Below are 25022 nucleotides of genomic sequence, written 5' to 3' on the forward strand. Positions count from 1 at the left end.
GATATTGGATTTAGAAATTCTGGTTCTTCCATATAAAAATGCAAAATTTCGTTTTTTCAGATAACTGAAATCGCCTACGTTAGTTAGTTAGTTCCAGGATCCAGGAACTCCTAAACGTTTCTATAGATTTCCCTGAAATTTTGGTCATAGGCTAATAATGGCCCAAAAATAACAATGGAATTTTCAAAAGTTGGAAAAAACTCATATCTTGGGAGCTAGGGCTCCCCGAAGTTTCCATACAAATGCCATATAAAAGCCGAATCGTATGTGCGTGTGTGTGTGTTGCGTATTTTGGTGCATGATATGGATTGTAATGTGGTGAAAGGTGTGTGTTGTTTTAAGATGTGATTCTTGTTGGAATTATCGGGAATCATTAAGTATAAACTTTCACTAGGTTGGTTCCTAGATTTTGGGATGACAGATGATTCCTCTGGCACTTCCTAGGTTCCATCGGTTTTTTGGATGGATTTGGGTTATTTTCGATAAAAATGAGGTGTCCCAACGTTAGTTCCTAGATTTTGGGATAACAGATGATTCCTCTGTCACTTCCTAACTTCCATCGGATTTTTTGATGGATTTGGGTTATTTTCGACATGAGTGAGGTGTTCGAAAGTTGGTTCCTAAATGTTGGGATGACAGATGGTTCCTCTGGCACTACCTAACTTCCATCGGATTTTTTATGGATTTAGGTTATTTTCGACACGAGTTAGATGTTACAAAGTTGGTTCCTAAATTTTGGGATGACAGATGATTCCTCTGACACTTCCTAACTTCCATCGGATTTTTTGATAAATTTGGGTTATTTTCGACGTGAAAAAATGTTGTTTCTAGATGTTGGGATTCACATTGATTTGTCTATTTAACTTCCATAAGGTTTTTTGATGTTGTAGACATGACATACTTACCAAAGTGGTGATATCAGTCAAAAAACCCTTAAAGGGTAAATGTGACGCAAGTTCTTTATCTTACTTACAGAATAACTAATATCGCTGAGGGTGACGCATTGTGCGCCGTACGCAAAAGTTTTATCAACAAAAAATGGACTCAAAAAATATGTGAAAGAAAATTTTACAAAAAATAAATTTGCATCACAAGTGGCAGGAAAATGGTCAAAAATGTACTGAAAGAATTTAAAGGGAAGAAAACCGAACCATCTGCCACTTGTGACGCAAATTTATTTTTTGAAAAATTTTCTTTCACAAATTTTGGGTCAATTTTTTGTTGATGAAAGTTTTGCGTACGGCGCACAATGCGTTACCCTCAGCGATATCAGTTATTTTTTAAGTAAGATATAGGACTTTCGTCACATTTACCCTTTAAGGGTTTTTTTTTGACTGATCAACGCACTCCAAGAACAAGAAGAACATAACAAAATAAGGGACCAAATAAAAACTAATAAAATCTGTTCCTTTTCCTGTTCTTGGAATGTGTTGTTTAGGCATTTGAATAGTTAATAAAATGTCAATGTCCAGTAATTGCCACAACAATTTTCGGCCAATGAATCCACAATACAAACAGTCTTCAATACATCCAAGCAGTTCCCATTGTAAGCAAACACCACCACGGTCAATTACTTTTCGGTATCATATTTTGAACTCGCTTTTAACAACCTAAAACGAACATAATTCATTCGGCAATTATCCACATTGTCCAAAGAGACAAAATGGATTACAAACTTGTACACAATGCCAATTAAATTTTAATTACTTAGTTACCCGCCAGAGTAACATTAATTCATTTAAGCAGTCTGCGTTAGTTTATCTTGATTTATACGTCCTGATACGAAGTTATGTATACAAAAAGCGAACCAAAAAAAAAGAACATTCCCCACTGGATATGAACACCAAGGGGTGTGTAGAAGATTTAATAAGCTAATTTATATTCAAGTCCTGTGTTGTTTTTTCTGTTTTTTTTCTATAAAGTGTCTTGCTGACAGTGTTATATATGAACGTGGCGCTCTGAGTGTGAAAAGCGGTGAAAGAATTTTCTTCTTAAAGGAAGCAAAAAAAAAACATTTGTCTGTGTAATTCTCCTTATGTTAAGGCTGTTTAAAATATACTCAGCATAACACATAAACAACACCCATTCGGTGAAGATACTGAACTAAAACGGCAGTCATCGTATGCTTTTAGGTAATATTACAGAGGTTTTACAGTTTGAAATTAATTTATTTTCAGGTGAATTATCTTGAGCTTTCCTTTCCATTGATGAATTTAGACTATACGTTTCAGGTGGATAATTTCTCCTTCTCTCTCTCACACTTTATTTCGGGAACGTTTTATAACTGTAGCATTCTTTCCGTTGTTTTGCTATACTTTTCAACGTATATGACTCGACGAATTATTTATTACGTGTTTCGTACACAAAAAACGGTTTCCCATCTTTCATGCAGAGCATTTTCTTTGAGTTAAAGAACAAAAAATTCAGTTTTCAAAATGAAAAGTTAATTTGTCGAGAGAGAACTTCAGCAAAAACCGTTTTTAATTTTCAAAGTTTATGCGTGCGCTGAAGGTAATACAAATCCGCAGTAAGACACAGATTCATATTTGCAGGTGAATTTAGCTCCGTCATGTTGCACACATGTTGAATTCGTTGCGTCAAATTGCATTTAGCAGTGCGTTCAGAACAATTTCACACAAACGAACCGCAAGGTGAAGCCAAAGTATATGAACACTGAAGGTAACGCAAATCTGCAAGAACACATGGACCCCTACTTTCGGGTGAATATAGTTTTTATAATGTTGGACACAAGTCAAATTCACTTTGTTAGGTTGCAGCACATGCCAAAACTCAATACTAAACAACAAACTTCCACCAACATTATCACGCCAGGCGTCACGGATGCAACATAACAAATCTTATATTCACCCGGAACTTGGGGTCCGTATTACTTGCTATTCCCTGAGGATTTGCGTTACCTTCAGTATGTATATTTACCTTGGATGAAGCAACATTAGTGACATGAAAATGTGCGTGAAAGTTTGAATTCATAATTTCTCTCTGATTGTGTTTGTACTACCTGCCTTCAGTAATTATGTACTTTGTATATGTGCTCGTGGACTCTACAATGTGGAGTATGTTCAAAACATTTACTCGTTGCATCCTCCGGAAACTCGTTTTACGTCAACAACTCTATCCAGGTGGGGAAGTAGTGCGTAGTCTTGTAGGGCTGTAATGGTTTTTTTTTGCCTGAGATCAAAATTCACACTTTAGGCTCCAACTTTCAACTTTTTGTTTCTTCGTTGCTGTTCAAATATTCAAATATCGACAGTGGTGACGATGCAAATCTGTAATAATTTTCCCATGCAATCGGGTCCCATAATTAAAATATTTTCTCAAAACTTTTTTTCATTTTCAGTATGAATGCAAAGTACAAAATACAAAGAAAAGAAAGGTGACCATACAAATATCGGTAGATGGCGTCAAAATAGCGTTGAAAAAGAAGAAACGAAAGGTAAATTTTTGTGGATTTCAATATGATGCTAGCGATGATCTCATCTCTATATTATTCATGCAGAAAAAGCAACAATGGCCCACCGATTCCGATTCCATTGAACTGATGCAGCATCCAATTTATAGAATATTTTACGTGTCCCATGATAGCAGCGATCTCAAAATATTTAGTTATATTGCAAGAGATGGCAGTACCGATACGTTTAAGTGTGCAGTATTTAAAAGTAATAAAAAGGTAAGTTTTACGTTTGTTTCTTTGTCGTTTTTCTTTGCGTTGCATTTTTACTTGTTTTACTCAATAAATGTCTTCCGGCCGCAATTTGTGATCAACTTGAAAGCTTTGAAATCGAATGGTAACGTTAATTACGACAACTTTGTATTTAGCATGAACGAATGCAAAGACACCATCCAAATTACTTTTAATTGCGAAAATAGTGTGCTGAGAAGGGAATATTATTTGCCGTTGCTGGTTCGAAAAGTTTTGCTTTTCATTAAAGTTTGTCAATTAAAAAACAAACATGCAAAAAGACTTAGAGACCTGATTGCTACATTATGATTCACATTGAAGTTTGGTTAAAGGGAAAAAAACGGAGATTTTGCATTTTCATGGATGTAAAGTGCTAATGTGATTGTGTTGTTCGGAGATTCGTACAAAACAAATTTTGCAGAAACTTTGTGGTAGTGTGATATACTTATGCTGATAAACTCACATCCATATATAGTGCGAGAACAATCTTTTTATTTATACCAAAAACAATTATTCCGATATCGTCATTAGAAGCGAATGGACAGCAGAAATTTTTGCTGGATGAGTGATATCTCTTAAAAGTACCAGTTGCTGATTTTAACCTATTCGCCATTAGAATGAATTAAGGTTGAAGATTTTGGACCACACCGTTTTGCCTGATTCAAAAACTGCCGCTTTAAGGCAGTGTTTCTTGTGAAATATTGTCAAAGTCAGAACGCCAGAATTTTGAACTTCACGAACAAAAATCGTCACAATGAGAAGAATCACCAAGAAAAAATACCGACCAAATTCGGCGATTCCTACAACTTTTAAAATTGCTGTTAGAGATTTTTCTATTTTCAGAAATTTGATTTTGGCTTTATCATCGCCAAAATGAGAAAAATCTAGGAAAACAAAATCATAACTCGTTCATAGGCCTGGTGAATTAAACATTCTGCCTAACTATGCTTAACCAAGAAAACCAAAACACAATTACTATGCTTAACGTCGCATAGGAAATGGTACTTGAAAATAAGACCGGTACCATAAAACGAGAATCCTATAGTCTACACGAGGAACAGTCCATTTTGTCGATATAAAAAGCAAAAGTCATATCGCCAAAATTATTGACTTTTTATTGGCGATTTTTCTCATTTTGACGATATTTCTTGGCGATTCTTCCAATTTTAGCGATTAGTTCAAACTATTTTTAAGAGTCAATTCGCCAATTTTTTGACCACTTGGAAAACAAGCTATCTCCGATATTATTGAGTTATAGCTCATTCGATTCGTCGTTCAATTCTAGCGAATGGGTGTCTGCCATTTTTTACAAAAAAAATCCAGTTTGGATGTACACGAAAAAGAAAGCGTCATCTACAACGATATCAGTTGTTTTGGAAGTAAAGACAAGGACTTGCGTCACTTTTTACTCTTTTAAGGGTTTTTGACCGATCTATTCTACTCCAATTTGTTGAATTGCAACAGGTACAGCATGTATGTAGTTCTGGGGTGCCTAGCAATGTTTTAAAGATAGACTATGTTCACTCTGCTACACCAATTCCCTACAGTCAAGGAGGCTTCCCGACTGTGAGCAAAATGTAAAAAAATAGTGTTTTTTTAGTTAGAGTCGCTCGGAATCTATCATTTATGGGCTAGAATTGTCCCCCAGACACGTTACTAATAAAAAAAAACTATTTTGGACGAGAATTTGGTTCAAATTTACTCTTTTATTCCAGCCGTAAAGGTCAACTTTTTTTCAAATGGTCCGCAAATCGTGCAACACAAAACTTTTGAGGTCAAATTTTGATATATGATGGTGGCTGAAGTCAGCTACCATAATATGTAGTCAGCTCCTCAGAACAATGATGTTGCAGAGATACAGCACTCTTTTAAAGTTGACCATACTTTGACTGATGCTGACCATGGGTAGTGAGTGCGGAAGTCAGGGTGGGCTCAAATTGTCGGCCGTGGACAGGCCAACAATCCTACAAAGTTTTAACTTTGTGGGTTCCTCCTTCCTCAAGATATTGCTAAAAAAAAGTGAATTCACCACCCCTTGACATCATATGACATGTACACACATTACACCCAAACTGGATTTTTTTTGTAAAAAATGGCAGACACCCGTTCGCTAGAATTTAACGATGAATCGAATGAGCTGTAACTCAATAATATCGGAGGTAGCTTGTTTCAAAAATTTAAAATTTGGCTGACGAATTGGCGAATTGACTCTTAATCGCGAAAATGAAAGCAGCAAGCAAATTTTTGGCGATTTTTTTTTTCTGCAATATTCCTCGAGTATGTGGGAGTGGCTTATTGTGTAAGCGACGCCGACTCCTTCCGATTGCTTCTTTTCCTTAATTCGTGAAAAACAAGTCACCATAAACATTTGCATTTGTTTTCGTGAAAATGATCATGGCTACACACGAAGTGCAATTCGTTTAAATAAACAAATTTACGAACCGTTTTTTGAAGAAAAAAGAACTTTAATTTACAAACAGCAATCAACAACAACAAGGCTCTCTCGAAAAAAAAAACTGACGAAAAAAAGCATTTAACCCATTTTTACATCAATTCCGAAAGTATAAACAAAATAAAACTATGGTGATTTGTCGTTGCTGTATTTATACCACATACCAAAGAAAAACACAATCTTCTTCTGATGTTATGATTTTCACTTCGCATTTTCCACATACAACACACCGTAATTTCGAACGTCATCATCCCATGTGTTTGTACATCATACATTATGTGCACGTCGAAAAGAAATTTGAACATAAAGTGAAGAAGGAAGGAAAAAAAAACAACGAAGAAATGAAAAGAAAAACACTCTCGCATGTGTACACTTGTTCGCGATAATTTTCATAAAGAATTAATTTTTCTTCTTCTGTGAAAAAGAAGACAAACTTAAAATGCTCTCATCCATTTTAATAACTAGAGGTACATTTATACACAACTCACACGTTATTGTGCTTTGTGGTATGAAAGAAAATTTTACAAAATCAGTGCTAAACGTGTTTTCACAATAACATGGTCGAAGTTTTCCTCCGTTAAATTGCGTATAGAAAAATCATTTAATAATTTTCGGGTCGCTGATGTAATTTCGAAAAAAGAAAAAGAAAAACGAAAATCGGTTTTGGCTTCTTGAATAAACCATTTTCCTTGTATGATACCGCTAGTATTTAATGTCGAACGATTCGATAGACGAAAGGAAATTTTATTATATTTTCGATGACAAATTGAAAAATTGATTTTAAATTCGGTTGGATATTGGCCATTAATTTAATTAAAATATCATTCAGTCAGTAAATTTATTTCGTGTTGCTGTACTACCGCTATTCAGCTCCGCCGTGTTGTTGTTGTTCTTTTTTTTCTTCGTTTCTTTCACTTGTTCAACGTGATCCATCATTTTCATCAACACTCTGTGTGCTTCATTTTACTCGACATATAATTAGTAATTTGTTACCTCTTAAATAGAGAGTGTGAAATGAAACGTCTGAGGGAAAATTGTGTTTGATCTGTAGTGTTTTAGCATCTACATAAAAAAGAAGAAGTGGTTTTGATGGACGAAATATTTATTAATTAAATCGCACGCGGACAATAATAAAAATGGAATTTTAATGAATTTATTTGCTCATACCGAACCAAATGTGTTTTATATCAACATTTAACAGCCATAAATACACAAATTAAAATTTAAAATAAAATCTTTTAAAACAATTTAACAAATGAAACGTGTAACAATTAAATGAAAATCATAAAATAAAATAACAAAAACGAGACATTAAATCAACGAAAATCGGTGTGTGTGAAGTTATTTTATCAGATTAAATCTGTGAAATAATTAATTTCGATTTTGTGTTTATTTTTGCATATTGTCAATTATTATGAACGGCTCTCTGCCATTGGGTGAATTATGAATTTATGGATTTGGGTTTTATTTTTTGTTATCGTTTTTCCATTCAATTTATCATTTTAATTGAACCTACTCCAAACGGTTCGGATAAACTTTTTTTGTTGGCAATTCATGTAAATCATGTTGCTAAAATATGGATTCGCTAATCAATAACAATTTTCGATTGCATTGTTTATGGAAATGATAATCAGCAATTTTTAGACACATTATAATAGCCGAGTGAAATGTGGGACCGGTAAATGCTTTTCGGGTGGTTTGATTCGGTTCGGGGGTTTTGACTTTTTTTTGGCAAAATTCATTTTTATTTCCATTGATATTTACGTCACAAGTTGAAAAGTCGAGTGTAACCATGCAAAAACGTGACTTGTCATTTTTCGTCCGAGTTAGGTACAATATTTTTACATGCTGAGGACACAGAAAAATTGCTTGATTGACGAAATGATCGGTTTTCAGTGCAGAGCCATTGAAAAGCTTTTTTTTATAAACTATAGCTAGTAAGCTGAACTCATAAGTTATGAGTCATAACATTGAAGTCCATTGTGTAAGAGGAAAAAACTCTTCTTCCGCAATGGGCCAGTCAACAAGAGCTGTTGATGATGGTCTAAAGAAAACGACCGAGTTCCGATTCCAGCTGCCACTAAACGTTTGATCGAATTTAGTACTGGCGAGGTCAGAGAACTTTTTGTTAAATAAATTTTGAACCTCTGTTGAATAGAGATCGCATCTTTCATCGCACTCGATTAATAAATAGGGCGAAAAAACGACGAGACATTTGAAATTTGTTGAACCGAGCCGATACCAGACAAGGTGCTTGTGCCATAAAAATGGTTCCGCTATCGGAAAATGTATGGATTTTCGAAGTAAGGAAATTCTTTCATAATTTTTTCGTTTCCAATCGAATGGGCTAAATGAAAATGTCGAACAACGCAAAGCGAGCGGATTGACACAAGCACCTGGACTATTATCAATGAGTTTTATCGGAGAACAATTGTCGTGCGCTTTGTTTTTAATCTGGATGAAACGTAATTAAGAGCTTTTATTGTATGTTCTCGGTTAGGAACCATGTGTCCGAAAAATCTGTGGATTCAATTCAATTCAATTCAATTTCTTTCCGACTCCCGAGCAGGAATATTCGATTTATTTTACTCAGGTCTCAATAAGTCAATCGATTATAGGCGGTGGATTTTTACATAAATTTGCGGATTTGTCAGCGTTTGACGATCATAAATGTTTTGAATTTTTAGTTCTAATAAAATTTAAAAAAAAAATGATTTTCCGGAGTACACTACGATAGACTCGTCTCGGCAAATTATTCAGTAATAAATCGGGCGGACAATAAATTTAAAAAATGACATAAATTAGAGAAACGATCTACGAGTAGCGACTTTCCCTTCCACTATATCAAAAATTAAATAAATAAACAAGTCAACGAGGAAAGCAAAAAATAAAAATAATTTAATGGACTCGTTCAATGACAATTTTTTTTTTCGTTTGCAAATATAAACACACTACAAGACCACAGAACACGCATAACACAAAACGGTCGGTCGAACTTAAGAATCTGAACGGTTGGCAATTTACCAAAAAATAACTTTTTGACTTCTGAAATTATGATGAGTTTTTGCTTTTTCGGGAATAACCTCTCTACGTATTACCTTTGCGAATTGCGAGCTGAACATGTGACGTTGATATTGGAAAACTATGATTTATCAATGAAAATAATTAATTTGTCCGTGTAGCGATCGTCTTGAGCTGAGTACCATTTTACATTCAATTCTCTGCCATTTATATTCGACTGTCCAACTATTTTACCGAACTTGCCAAAAAAAAGTGGAGAAACACTATTTGTCCGAAATTCAATGTGTGCGGCGACCGATACACCTACATTGTCGATGTCACTGAAACGGACAGAATACACGTGATTGTTTCTTGCATATTTCAAGACGAAAATATCTGGATAATATTCAAAAAATTAAACAACAACGGGGCAAAAATAATTCGTCGTTCATTTCAAATTGAAACGCAGAAATGTTGCGTTGGTAGGTGAGAGAACTACAAGAATGTCTCTTCTGTCGCTTAGGATTATTTTGACAAGCGAAAGCACTTTAGTGGATATTTGTTATTTAACATTTTTCAATTTTTCTTTTTTGAAATAATTTAGGAATATTAACGTACCGGCGGTATTTGCATATTTGAACGAATTAGAACGTGAAGCGAGGAAATATGTGAACAATTTTTGTTCATTTATCATCTCTGATCCCTAGGTCCACAATCACTTCTTGGAAAGACGTAACCAAGACACATTACTCTACATTATCGGCTACATGATCTTCGAGAGCCATATTATAGTTCTTAAGAGATTGTCCTATTGTTTTAAATTACTCTAGAGCTAACTGAGACGACCTGTTGTTAGACCAGTTAAGATGTCTTTATCACAACACTCATCGTGATGATATTCTTTACCGGATAAGCTAGCACATATAATCATGTCCGGAGCGATAGCGGAGGACTTGACGCAGTCTAACTTCCAAAAAAAGAACGAAGAAATTTTTTTGAGACGCGGCAACTATATATAGGCGAGAATTTAAGTTTCTTTCCTTTGGCCTGTATCACTACAAATCCTATTCTATCTTATTCGCGCTTCAAATACGAGCAAAACGAGCTATCACTCGACTATGTAACTTTAAAATTGCCGGAGATACATCGTTTTGAAGTTGGTCATTTTGATAGAAAATGCACCAAATTAACGTTTTCCAAACAATCAAAATCTTTCAACTTACTCTGTATGTTTCTATCTATCTATCGACGGTCGATCTCGGAAACTAGTCAGCCAATCTCCATGAAATTTTGTAGGAACCTCAGGGTGGGCATAAAAATGAAAATGTGATACGCCATTACCCCAGGAAAAACCAGAATTTTGTTTTATTGGCATCGAAGTGGTATCTGAGTGTGGTTTTCGAGGGTCGGGAACGCGTTTTCGGCTGTAGCTTAGCTGTATTGAAACCTACAGAGGCGTGTGACCCATCAAATGAAAGGTATTCGTAACACGATTCAAACAAAAAAATAATTAAAAAAATCGGGGCAGATTCGCTTGAGCTAGAGTGATTAAAGTGACCAAATTTTGAGCTACTCGAGCGTAGGATGAAAGGACTAATATTTTTTTGGGTTATGAGAGATAGAGAATTACTTTCTTCGGCAAAGTCTCAGAGTTTTACGAGTAGAACAGAAGGGCATATGTGAAAAATGTCGAAAGTTGGAAATGGGTGGGTCAATTGGGGTTTTGGAGATATTTCTTGAATGGTGGCAGATAGAGAATTACTTTCGTCAAATTTTCTGAATTTCGTCAAATTTTCGAATTTCGTCAAATTTTCGAATTTCGTCAAATTTTCGAATTTCGTCAAATTTCGTAAAATTTTCGAATTTCGTCAATTTTTCGATTTTCGTCAAATGTCGTCAAATTTTTGAATTTCGTCGAATTTTTGAATTTCGTCGAATTTTTGAATTTCGTCAAATTTTCGAATTTTGTCAAAATTTCGAATTTTGTCAAATTTTCGAATTAAAACTAAACTGTTATAAAAAGCAGTGTTGACTACACTTCTAAAACGACTGATATCCCAACAAAAATCTCTTCGAGAAAAGTGTGACGCAGTCTTTGAAATATAATTAAATTTTCTTGCTGGTCTGTTCCTGAACATCTGCCACTTTGCGACGCAGATTTTTTTGGTAAAATTTTGGTTGTTTCCAGTCATTTTTTTTTGGTAAAAATTATTTGGCAGATGATGAGAAAAACTAAGCCAGCTTGTTTGAACTAATTGGGTGTAAAATTTAATTTTGCTTTTTTGCGTAACGAAGCTGAAAGCGTCAACTCTAGCGATATCATTCATTTTAGAAATTATATTTCAAAGACTGCGTCACACTTTTCTCGAAGAGATTTTTGTTGGGATAAACTGTTTAAAGAGCTAACGAAATATTAACTCAAGCGACTTCCATCCATTTGACCGGGAGATCTGCGCTACCATGATACATGGATTGCAGGCTCAAGGATTATTATTCGGAATTTTTTCGAGGATTCCTAAGAATTATTTGTTATAATTTTTAAGAATTTTTAGGAAATAAATTCTTAAAATTCATAAATTTAAGAATTATTGGTAGTTTTTAAGAGTGATGAACGCTTTACAAATTTGTAGCCTACATTTGGGCGGAAAAATATTCGTTTTTTGAACCATTAAAGCACGCAAAAATGTGTTACTTTTGAAGGAATTAGGGCCTATTTTAGGTAAATCGATTTTCCACACTTTGCCAACATTTGTTAAGATTTTCCGAAATTTGCTAAATTTGCTAATGGCAAATTCTAGCAAATATTGGAAAATTTTGGCAAATTTCGGAAATCAATTTCCCAAAAATAGGTCCTGTGAAGGATAAATTGGTTTGTTGCTGATAGCTTATCCACAAAAACAAATATTTTCTCGCCCAAATGTAGGCTCCAAATTTGTTAAGGGTTCATCGCTCTTAAGTACTTTGAAGAATTTTCGAAAATTTTTTAAAAATTTAAGAATTTAAGTTCTTATCTTAATAATAAGTCCTGGGATTGTCTTGGAATTAGTGGAGACCATGTCCTAAGAGTTAGAAAATGTATCACGTTGTAGCCTCCCCTTCCAGAAAGACTTATTTGCCAACATTAAACATACCGGGAAGGCGTGCCAAAAAGCCATTTCTCTGAAACTATTATTATTACGTACACACTAAATCACATACAATGGTAGAAGTAGCAGCTATGAATTCGTTAACTGTAAATCAAAGTTTAAATAACTTTCCCAAGCTTCATTAAATACTTATTCAAATAACTTAATATTCTACAACCTTAACACGGACACGGCAACATTAAACGTTTATTTCAACTTTAACCTACAGACTCTTTGTCAAACAAAAAAAAAATCTGAAACTAAAATTAGAACTTTATACTGTAGTCGTAAGCGAGCGTTACCAATTATTTTTGTTGATATTGCCACCAACCACTGAAAATAATAAATAATTATTTTGATCGTAAAACAAGGCAGTTGATGTGCATTTGGTAGAAAAGCCATAAATCTATTCTAAGTACAATCAACAAGTTAACAACGAAATTTCATAAGGAAATAACACGTCATCCTCCATTCGATACCCAGCACAGCATAATTTCAGTGTTCGTAAAATGATTTATTTTCATGTTTATGTTATGTCTCAAATCTCAAGTGTTTTTGTTTTATTCAGTTTAGCTAAGTTTAGCACCAAGCCGTTATAGACTTTTTAGCGAAATTAATTTAAATTACAGAAAGAGTACAACCTTTCAAATATGTTTAAAGTCAGAAGCAACGCATGAAACATAAAAATTCACCGCAATTTCGTTATTTCTGATTTAAAGTTAGCACAAATTTTAAACATAAAAAAAACTCAAGAAATTTTATGCGAAAATATTTAAACGAAAATTGGGAACATTTCTGTTTATAATAGTGTCCGGGTTATATTGGTTCTTTTATTTAAAACTTATTGTAAATACGAAATGGTCGTTTTATTGTTCCATTTCTATTTGAGATTTTTTATGTATCATGTGGTCATGTGCTGTAAGTTTGGTTCTTAATTATCGCGCTGGGTCGACCAAACTGGACAAAATAGCACAGACTTTAAAAATGAGCTGAGCGACAGTTGAGGTCCTTAGGGATCATTCATAAATTACGTAACACTTTTGCAGTGCTGTCAGCAAAATTAAATCCTAAATAAGTCGAAAAGTACGCGCTCTGTGACGTTAAAACAACTATGATCCACTACATTTACGGGGAATATTGGGAGGAGTAGAACATAGTCTAACCTTCGCAGTTCGCATATTTCTCGAGTTATTTAAGATTTAATTTTAATGACAGCACTGAAAAGGTGGCGTTACGTAATTTTTGAATGATCTCTCATCCGAGAACACAAACAAAAACATTTTACGGGAAATTACGATACCCAACGGAATTATGATTTCCGTTCTCTGTAATCAGTTTATCTTTTTCATCAGCAAAAAAGGGAGATTGAAATTCTTATAAACTCATATCGAGATATTCTGCGAAGTTGAAATCCGGCTGGCCCTGAATTCGGGCCCGAAGTTACGTTTTGATTGTTGTTTGATTGTTTTTTGAGTTTTCGTTCTGATCCAGTTTGTGATTTCCGGGTCTAAGGAGAAGAGCGTTGACTCCTCTTTCAAATGTGACTTTTTTTTAATTGTCGTAATCAGTACTGCTGGTTCGACCAGAAAACCTAATGTGCTAAATCACCAATGCTATAATACAGTATTTACTCGCTTACCGTGCTCTTGGTAAAATGGAAAATTCCAACAAGAGGCAAGTTTGCCTAATTCGATCGGAATTTCCTATTTTTCTCCGACAGCGTTTTTCAAGTGTTCGTTCTTGTTCACAACGAAACACACATGAAAAACAAATGTTAGCTTGAGTCTGAGTCATTGAAAAAAGTGTTAAAAAGTAACTCTCATGAAGTCATTACACTTTCCTCGACACTTCCACCTGAAACGTTAAAAATTCCTTTAAGTCACATGAACCGTGATTCTGGGTATATCATCTCCGAAAACGCACTTTAAGCTACACCGCATGTAAATTTCTTTGTTTTCTACTCACTGTATCCGCTGAAACGCAACCGCTTCCTAAATATTTACTTTCGTTCAAAAATTTATCTCATTTTTTGTCGTTAAATGTGCAGACTAATAAAAAATGTTCCCCGAAATCGACCAGGTAAATAATTTAGCGGACATTTTTCCATTACAAGATAATCGTTTCAATTTAATCTGTTCCTGGCTAGACAGAACTAAACGTCTGGTTTTAATTTAAGATTTTTCAGCAAACAAACGAAAATCTGATTACAGTCCCGATCGTTGACAGGATTTTTTTTCTTTTATTTTATTTTACAGCCGAACAGATTTATCTTAAGAGTATAATGTTGATCATCTCTATAAAAAAAGCGCAAAACAAATAATAAAAATAATTGTTGGCACTTGAGTTTATTCGATTTTTCGCTTTCCGAAATTCTCCTTTTCAATTTTCAGTTTGTTTACATGAAAACTGAAGAAACAAAATTCAATTTTTACTTCTCAACAAAAAAAAGACGATCTGCACAACATACCGATTAGTCAGCGAAAACACGAAAAGCGTCTCAAAAGTGCCAGTCGAATAAAAAAAAATCTGTTTGATATTGTTGGCCAAATCCCATTATTCAAACTTAATATATTTAGTAGAGTTGATATGCGGTGTGTTAAGTAGTAGTCAAGGCCGCTTGATGGATTAGGAAGTACAAGAAAAGGAATGGCAATTGTTGTTTTCTATTCATCTAAAATTTATTGCTTGACGGTTGGAGACAGTTGCACGTGTCGACAAGAATTTTTATTTTTATCGAATTGATTTAAATTCACAATTTTAACTTCCATTAGAAAAAGCGAAACGAAATTTTTATTTATTGGCTCCTCATGGAATAGAACTTGGATCAAAGATCATTACTTTTAGTTATTATCTGTAGAAGAAGTTTCACAAGTGTTATGGAATGCGGGAGTGATCAGGAAAATAAACGGTCAGAGCTAAGAATAATTAATCATTTACCTGAAGGTCCACAGGAAGAGCCGAAGACATGTGAAAATGAGTTCTAATGTCAATGAAGAATGACGAATTATTTTTTAGGGATGCAACAAGTAAAATATGGCAATGGGGTGGGATGAAGTAGTAGATTATAATCACGGAGTTCCATTTCTGACTTAAAACATTTCACATTTTGATGGGACAAACGATGGAACATGGAAATTGGTTCCATTGTGACTACTGCATCCATTGTAATAGTTAGTCGGTCCCTTGTAATATGAAATGGTAAACTGAAATGATCGATTATGAAGACTTCTAGCATAAAGTGATTTGAAATCAAGTACAGGACTCGAGCTTTCGATCAATTTGCATCACATTCACAATGTTTATTCAGTGTATTGAGATTGCGTGTACACGTTTATACTACGAAGTCGAGCTTGGGTGTGTGTGCATTGGATACTTAGTGCAACATATAATACTTAACCTTACGAATGTAATAAAAAGGCTGATGCTATTCGCACGCGCGTGCGAATAGCCATTTCACATTGGATTTGACTATTCGCACTCGTGTGTGAATAGCCAAAACAACTCGTACGCAAAAAGGGCTGTTGATGGAAAAAACGAATATGATTTTCTGGTTCTTAATTATCGCACTGTGTCGACCAAACTGAACAAAATAGCACAGACTTTAAAAATGTGCTGAGCGACAGTTGCGGTCCTTAGGGATCATTCATAAATTACGTAACACTTTTGCAGTGCTGTCCGCAAAATAAAATCCTAAATAAGTCGAAAAGTACGCGCTCTGTGACGTTAAAACAACTATGATCCACTACATTTGCGGGGAATATTGGGAGGAGTAGAACATAGTCTAACCTTCGCAGTTCGCATATTTCTCGAGTTATTTATAATTTAATTCTAATGACAGCACTGAAAAGGTGGCGTTACGTAATTTTTGAATGATCTCTCATCCGGGAACACAAACAAAAACATTTTACGGGAAATTACGATACCCAACGAAATTATGATTTTCGTTCTCTGTAATAAGTTTACCTTTTTCATCAGCAAAAAAGGGAGATTGAAATCCGGCTGGCCCTGAATTCGGGCCCGAAGTTAAAGATATTTGCCGCTAATATAAAGTCGTTATTTAATAGAATTCGAACTCCTGAAGTAAATTTGATACACTTGCACAAGTTTGTTTAGATGGCACCACGTGAAATGTGTCAGTCGAATAATTTCGAAAGAATTTTTTTTGTGTTGAGTGTCAATGTTGAGGTTTTGCACATTTTGATCGATAAATATTTTCTACCTATTTTTAAATGTATTAGAGAAATGATAAGTTGGTACGCTGTGGCGAGCTAGAAGCACCATTGGAATGACAGTAGGCTTCTATGGGAGAGAATGTGAAAGAATATGTATGTAACTATATCACATTCTCTCCCATAGAATCCAACTGTCATTCAAATATTCCTTCTATCTCGTCACAGGCGTACCAACTTATCACTTCACTGAAATGTATAAATTCATAAGTCGTACTACATTCACTCTTTTCTTTTCCACTTAAAACAACAATACACTGATCTACGAGTACAGTTATGCAGCTTCGAGTTAATCCAACAGTGATAAAGAGTCCAACCCAGATCGTTCATCTCATTCTTATCATCTTCTTTCTTCAGTTTTTGCTCTCATCAGTTCTCCTTCGCTTCAAAGCTGTTGAAAATGTGTATGTGGAAGATGTGGAATTACCCGATTGCAAGTAGACAACAGAATTATATCAAAGAAATTTGTCTTCTATAAAAGAAAATGCTTGATTTGAGGTTTTATTGAAACAAATCATCATTTTGATTTGGTAGAAAAATTTGAATGCCTGCGAATAGTCAAATCTCAAATCCAATGTCAAATTGTATAAAACAGTGTGCGTGCAATGCCTATTCGCACGCGCCTGCGAATAGTCACAGCGTAATAAAAACAGTTCAAATGGTCGATGTTAAAGACTGTACTGGCTTTCAAATCACGATACTCTCAGAATCGATCATTTTAATTTGAATTTAATTTTTACTGAAATAATTCTAAAAATTGCGAAAAAAAATCGGCGACACATTTCCATAATGCAATCGATTTTATCGTTGATGATCTAAAGCAGAATCTACCGAACATTGAATTAATTCAAAACTGTGTGCATAACAGCATGTAAGTTACCAGTGTCAACGAAACGAACAATTATTAATGAAAATTCATCAGCCACAGTCAATATGGCAGCATCAAATGTTAACAAATTTGAAGAAACGAAACCAGTACATCAACCGGGTGTAATGAATCGTGCTCGTACAACAATCAGTACGATTGGTGATGCGTGGAAACAAAAGTCGACCGCCGCTACAGCAGCTAAGTTAGCAAAAACCCAAGGTCAATCGTCACCCACAGCCACAAATAAAACGATGGATTTTTTCACGCTCTGGACACGTCACAAAAAACTCGCCAATAAAACGAAACTGGAATTAACGGATGAAAACTCCGAAGGAAAACCATCGAAGGATAAATCTAAATACAACGTTCAAGGTTCCAATTCATCGCCGACGAATACGTCATCGATACCAATCAAAAATGCCGTCAATCGAGACAAAGAGAAAAACATTCTCGTTGACAACTCAAACAAACATCAAAATAAGAAAAAGGTCACGGATACAACGACGCTACCGGCCCACACACCGAAAACTAGTAACATTCACACCAATAATATGCGGAATAGCAAAGAAAAACGTAGACGTCATTGCCTATCGCGCAACACCAGCTTGGACTTGGATTTATTGGCACCGGAAAATTCAACAAATTTCGTTTCGACTCAAACATTGGGCCAGTCATATGATGATATTAATGTTGATTACGGTCATCAAGTGATTGTAAATCAACGACGGAACACATTCGGCGAAAGTGATAGGAAACGGAATGGGAGCAAGACAAACGACAAACAGAGTGCGGGGCAATGTAAAGACAATTTGATGGTTGGACATAAAATAAATGAACAAGAAAATTATGTGCTGGAAAATGAGGAAATCAACGAAGATGCATGTGTTAGGGGTGTTATTAGAGCGAGACTACGATTAGCAAAACTAAATATGCAAGACGAGCCGCCGGCAGTCAGTAAACCGGGAATACTACACCGACGCAATTCAATTGATTCGCCAACAACGAGCCGGAACGAAAGTGAAAACTTTTTAAAATCGGTTGCTGTACCATCGAATGCGTTGAAAGAAAATCAGTTAGGTGTTGCCAGGCCGCGTAAAAAATTGTCTTTCAAGGAACCGGTTGAGTGTTCTAAGTTTTTGGATTTGAAATCCGACACATTGCCTAGAGCGACGAAATTTTTAGAACAATACGAAGAGCAACGGTCAGGTAGCCTCGACTTTGAGTTAGAGGTTGGTAGTTGTGCTTTTGCTAAGGACACACCTTTGTATGAAAACATAATTTCGTTGCTACCGCGTGTCCGATGAAAGTACGATGCTGTAACTTGTTGATTGATCAATGAACACTATGGTCAGTTGAAATTATTTTTCCATACAAACCGACAATGCTTTTAACATCCCTTTCTCCTCTCCTACCTAGTTTGGTGCAAGCCAATACAAAATCTCATTTAATTCAACTTTTAACGATTCTTTTTCGCTTTTTATTTTCAGTCTCACGCTATGAGAATTGTGCGAACGGTTGGCCAAGCATTCGAAGTGTGCCACAAATTTAATCTTCAAAAGAATTCCCTAGACAACAATGATGATCATTCGGATACACCGTGTGAATTCACCGACAAATGTTCGGAGTTAAGTGACGACGATGATGACAGAAAGAAGGGTGAGTTGTTTAAAGATACCATTGAAATATACACTAGACGTGAGCTCTGGGCTGTCCATTTAATAATAATTTTATGATATTATGGTGAGTCCAATCCGTTAGTCAGTGTGGCTGTTTGAGATCCATACTTTAATGCTCATAGAAATGTTAAGTTGTCAGCACTACACTACGATCGATGGGTGATAATTGCAGTAGCGTAACATACAGAAAGTGTTGAGTCTTCAACACCGCTAGATACCAAGTAGCTTTTAAATTTGTGGATTTTCGGGCGAAGTGAAAATAAACACAACAATTCGGGCGTGCTGCCCTTACAACGTCTGTATTTATTCTGACAAAAGCTTTTTCTTCTTCACAAATCAGTGCTTATTCGATTTTTCATTGCAATTTACAAGAGCACTTTGATTTGTCATATTTACGAGTAGAAACACTCCTCTTCGAGATCTAACAGAAAGGGCTTATCTCTACCAAAGAACAAACTTGTCCATCAAATGCATTTTCTATTCCGCACAGTGTTGCCAACTTTAGCATTACTCTGTCGAATGCAATCATTTTGAACGAAACGTTGAGAGAAGTTGTACACATTGATGAGTGGTATAGATCTCTTCGTTTGGTGAAACTGATGACGGAAACGTGAGGAATGGTGGGGAAAAGTGTGCAAACTAATCGAAACCAACTTCACAATTTCACATAGTAATGAATAAGTGAGTGCGTCCAATTCTTTGAAATGAATGCAAATGAACTAAATACGGGGAATTCCCTTAGAAGCAAAGTTGGTTGTCATTAGTTTGCACACAAAACCGAACCGTCGATCGTCACGCCAGCGGTCATTTTAGTGATCTATATTACTAATGTTTTCAGCTGAATTCGCTAGCCCGCAGTACTGGTCTCCGTCTGCTTCACTTGCAATCATCGTTCTAGATTTTACATCAAAGATTTGCGGTAAATCTCGTAAACGCTAATACGTACACGCCATTATACCAACAAAGACGCCGCAAGACGATTAAATCCGTGTTCAGATCGTTTTCCAATCTTTTTATATTCCGTTTTTCATTAGTTTTGATTAGAAACCGCATAAAATCTGTCTCTCCTGTTATACGTATCAAATCGGAAAAAAGGTGAATTTTTCTAGCTACAATGCCACGTTGATCTATTTATGTGTTATGTGTTATGCCACCTCACGTAAATGTTATATTTATATATTCAAACACGTACGATTTCTATTAAGAAAAGAACCCTCTTTTTTTAAACGCTCTTCAATCCATACAGGGTAGACAAGATCGATAACGATTTTACTATTTGAAGGTATATGTGCCAGAGAAGAAAAAAAACTTTTTTTTTCTTCTTATTTTGTCGTTTTGAGTGGTTGAGCGAGCATAATAATTTTTTTCTTTCTCCTCTTCCAAATGAAACATGAGACGTTGTCAATGAGAAAATCCGAGAGATAAAATAAGAAAAATTTCTGTTCCAATACGTTCCGAATGAGTACTACATCAATCTGTAACGTTAATCACGAATTAAGTTAGTTTCGTTTCGTTTTGTTACGCAAACAATGTGAAAGCTGAGATGAAATAGAGTTTCAGGTTTTTATATTATGTGATATAACACAATGAGCAGGGAGCCTTGTTCTTAATAATAGTGAATGTGTTGGGTTAAGGTTCTACATCTGTAACATTCTCCTCAATAAATTATTTTTTTTTGCTGAAGTTAAAGTTGAAGAGAACAGATACAGTTAGCGTCAACCAAATTCGTGTGTTAGGATTGCTTCACCCGATCGACTCATACAATCATACAAGCAAACTGCTTATACACCTTTCATAGCTGGTAAAACAGCTGAAGAAAGCTTCGACACAAATTCGGTTGACAATATGCTCTTTTTACAAAAAATGTTGTGGACTTACGTGTTGAATCAATCAGCAGAAGGAAAGTCTTGTAAATGAAAATGATAACACATCGCTTCGCATGGGTAAATATTATTGATAAATGAATGAAGCCGGAAGATTGGTTTGTATTCATCGAAGACGATTTCCACTTCCTTGAAGTGTCTAAGTTGTTTTTGTTTGATTTTGAGTGTTGCGGGAAACGCTCACATTTGAACTAGTCTAGAAAAAGGGTCATTAGAGATTGTAGGTGTAATTGGAAGCAGAGATAGAATTGTAACATGATTCATGACGAGTACAAGCGCACCTCAGAAATTACAACTTTTTAATAAACTTTTTTGTGGGACGGGTTTTGTCGGGCTTGGAGTCTGCGAAACACGCAATCGAAAAGCAATAACCATAATTGTTCACCTCGTACTGCCAATGTCTAATGGTTAATTACATTACAACTGGTTATTAACAAGGGATAGAAAGTGTAAATGTAGAGCTTTCGTGTGAGTTATATGGATCCGAGGCGAATCCGAGGTCAATAAACGCACGAAACCGAGATTTTACATTGTTAATCCGAGTAATGTGATGTATTTTACATGCTTTTGAAGCTAAACCAATTTTCTTGCTTTTCCTGGGTGTGTTATAAGCGAACTTCGACCCTAGGGAAAACAATATTCACTTCGTCGTTGAGATTTGAAATGTTTTCCAATTAAGTTAATTGCACTTCAGCGAACAATATCCATCATCTATAAAGTGTGAAAAACTGCAAGAACGAACAGTGTTCGGATCCTTTTTTCTTATTCCATTCAATTATCATAATTACGATATTCAGCAAAGTAAACGCTTTTCGCAGACATTCTAATTACGAGTACTTAAGTCAACACAGAGTGAATCATTTAAGAAAAATATTTATTTTATGTTTAAGACATTAGTGAGTCTGTTGACAAAACATAATAATTCTCTGCCAAGAAAATTTTTGCTTTTGATTTATTAGTTATTCGGTTATAGCGAATGAGAGAGCTACAACGATTTCATTTTCTTTCCGAAAATAAAATTTATAATTTCAAATTATCTTTTAATGTTTCTGCGAAGCCATTTCGAACGAAAACCATTTGGTTTTCTTTTAAAGTTTTCCATTGTCGATTCAAAAACATCATTCACATAACAGAGAAGTCGTTACAGCCGCCGTAAATCAACTGCTGTTACAGTTACCTCAAACCGAGCGGTCAGCACACAAGTGACTCTAAAAGTCCCGTGAACATTGTTTGGATTCGATTAAATCCAAGGTTCTGGAGAGCTCTGAAAATTGTTTTTTTTTTATTTTTCACCAAATTTTATCCTTGGATTTAGTTTTTCCAGTCGCAACGTATCCGCCTCAGTTCTTTCACAACGGCTCTCATGACTATTCGACTCTTAGTTTTACTATCAATAATCATTACGAACAATAATTAACAGAAAAATTAATTTACTTCCATTTTCAGAAGAAGCCCTACCTGCAGCACCGTTGAAACGACCGAGCCATTTGGACATAATGCCAACATCCAATTTCAATTTCCGGAAAACATCAGTGAGTAAAATATGGGAAAATATTTAATTGGAAACTTTTGTGTTCTCTCAGTTTACTCTCAGTCATCGGAATGGGATTTCCGAATGAAAATTCATTTCAGCCTTACAATTCTTAATTCTTCTACTTCTTGTTTTGAAATAACATTTTGCCGACTATAAACACCACAACATCAACCAACATCCTTTTCGCTATTACCATAAAATCATTGTAATGGTTCTACGCCGTCAACGTTGTGGTCGTATTTCGTTTTCGCAATTAATTAGATCACAACGTTTTGTATACGAGGAAATTACAACTTCTATCCGAAATCCTAAACAGTGAAACGGCAAATCATCATTGATGCAAACGTTAATGCGTTAAGGCAGACGTAGATTTTATATGTGAAGCTGTGTCACAATAGATCGATTAGGTTTGCGGTTTTCTCCTATAAATGTTCAGAATCGGTTTGAAGTGGTCCGATTGTCGCTTTCAATCGATCTAGTATAACTACGTGCTTTGATAAATTTCTATTCCGTCACGAAATCGAAAAGCATACATTATGCCGTCCCAGAATGGATATATAATGATCCATCACCAGCAGCTTGCGATTCACAGGCTCATAATACTGAGTTTTCGGTTCGGACATTTTTATCAAATTAAAAATTCTCGCTACACAATTTCAGGACAACGAAGACAAATCCCCCAGTTCACCACTGTCACCTGGCCAAGAAATGCAAAAGCTGCGTGAACAATTGGAACAGCAAGCACTTCAAACCCGCGAAGCCCTCAGCCAATTGATGCTTGTGCGCGAACAATTAATAACAGAAACAAATGCCCGAATAGAGGCTCAGGTAATGTGAATGTGAATCATCCGAAATGAACGACGAAAGAATAAATTGAATATTGAACTCAGGCTCGTACACAACAACTGCTTCAACAAAATCGCGAACTTCTCGAGCATCTAGCTTCACTGGGCGGTTACAATGAAAGCGACAGACCCGGATTAACGCCAGCCACAATAGGATTAGCGCCACAGGTAATTAGAGATAATTGTTTTCTTGTTGTTTGCATGGAAATTGTTACCGTTTGGATTTATCGTTTCAACCTTTTTGCCTTAATCGTTTTCTGAAAGCATGTTGACTGTGCTTTGTTTCCCGGTGCGTACATACTTTCACCAAACATATATGACACCGTATGAACGTTACACCGACGATTTTCAGTTCACATATTTTCCAACGAAATGAACATCGTTACAGTAAATAAAAATGAATCACATAACACAGATCGTTTAGGTACCCGACATTTGTACCATTTTTGGGAATCCTTATATATCCGAGCCGTGTGTATAGTATTCGTTCATACGAGATAAATAAACAACAACCAATTACGACCGTTTGCTTGCGAATAACTTTCTTCGCTGCTGTCTGTTGTATACAATGCTAACACCACAGGGTGGACGCTGTGGACACGACTTAATGGGATTAGGAATTTCAGACGAGAAAATAAAAACTTTGAAGCAACTTTCTTGGGGAACGATTTGACTTGAAGTCTTTGTTTACTGTTCGATTTAGATATCCCAGATTTTGTCGTTGGAATACTAAAAATAAAATTAATTTAATGGCTTAGCAAGAAAGGGACAGGGAATAGTTGACATTTTAATTTTTCCGATAGTGAAAACATCGGTGGAACATGCAGCACAGTCACTTTGTTTTATTGTTAGCAGCACTTTCTTTCGAAAGAAAAAATCGAATTTACAACAAATGGACATATTTAGGTCCCACTGATGGTTGGATTGCCTACGGTGGTGAGGCGACATTTCTACACGTTCAATATATGTAGTCAGGAACGATATTATTGATGTAGAAACGATAACATCGTCCTGTGGACGATAATATCGTTTTCTGAGCGATAATATCGTTCAATAAAAGAATTTGTCGTCTAAAATATAATCGTTTTTTGGACGATATTATCATTTTTCTAGACGACATTATCGTCCACCGGAAACGATATTATCGTCTTAAAAACGTTCCTGACGATATTGACCGTGTAGAAATGTATCTCCACCTTGCCAACATTTGTCCTTGGACAAATTCATACCTTCAACTCATTCAAGCAAAGAACCACACAAATTCGTGATATGAATGGCAATCTTAATCTGCTGCAGTGAAAGCAAAAAGACGAAAAGTTCCGAAACCTTCCTAAGATTCTTTTAAAACTTTTCGTGCTGTCCAGTGAAAATTTAGCTTCAACGCAAAACAAAAATTGTTGAGCTGAACAGATTTCTAGTACCTATACCGATGATCACCGGACCGAGTGATTACTCCCGAACGAACCCAGCGTAAATGACCAAATCTCTTGTTATCACCTTGTAGCACACAGAATTGCTACATTTCTTGCTGCAAATATTTATGACGTGATGACCCCAATTTTCACTCCGCCAGAAGAAGGGGGGGAAATGTTATGAAACAAAACAACAGAGTAAATGATTTGGAAAAGAAAATGATGGCAGGACGTCGTCAGAGTGAAACTTAACTTGAATGTATTGTTATAGCGTATTGTTTAGGAAGCTTTGGCCATA

At 35.5% G+C, this 25022-nt stretch overlaps 1 protein-coding gene and 1 long non-coding RNA gene across 11 annotated transcripts in view; one reads left to right on the forward strand and one right to left on the reverse strand.

Annotated features, from left to right (window-relative positions):
- LOC119084841 (capon-like protein) overlaps positions 1–25022 on the forward strand; it is a 99397-nt gene that overhangs the window by 55853 nt on the left and 18522 nt on the right. For 7 of the 10 annotated variants that reach the window (XM_037194948.1, XM_037194943.1, XM_037194946.1 and 4 more), the window contains exons 4-9: positions 3359–3454; positions 3518–3688; positions 18862–19030; positions 22380–22465; positions 23128–23295; positions 23358–23480. In XM_037194948.1, the coding sequence (XP_037050843.1) occupies positions 3359–3454; positions 3518–3688; positions 18862–19030; positions 22380–22465; positions 23128–23295; positions 23358–23480 (813 nt within the window). Of the gene's footprint in view, positions 1–3358; positions 3455–3517; positions 3689–7488; positions 7589–17311; positions 18604–18861; positions 19031–22379; positions 22466–23127; positions 23296–23357; positions 23481–25022 lie in introns of those variants that run through there. The other 3 variants (XM_037194940.1, XM_037194938.1, XM_037194939.1) reach the window with 3 other exon arrangements.
- On the reverse strand, positions 296–22021 carry LOC119084925. The gene is made up of 3 exons (XR_005089169.1): positions 22008–22021; positions 16765–16768; positions 296–436 (listed from the first exon to the last, which is right to left on the reverse strand). It is a non-coding gene; the product is annotated as an uncharacterized LOC119084925 (long non-coding RNA).

Source organism: Bradysia coprophila, unplaced genomic scaffold (genome assembly GCF_014529535.1).
Source record: "Bradysia coprophila strain Holo2 unplaced genomic scaffold, BU_Bcop_v1 contig_94, whole genome shotgun sequence".
NCBI classification, from domain to species: Eukaryota; Metazoa; Arthropoda; class Insecta; order Diptera; family Sciaridae; genus Bradysia; species Bradysia coprophila.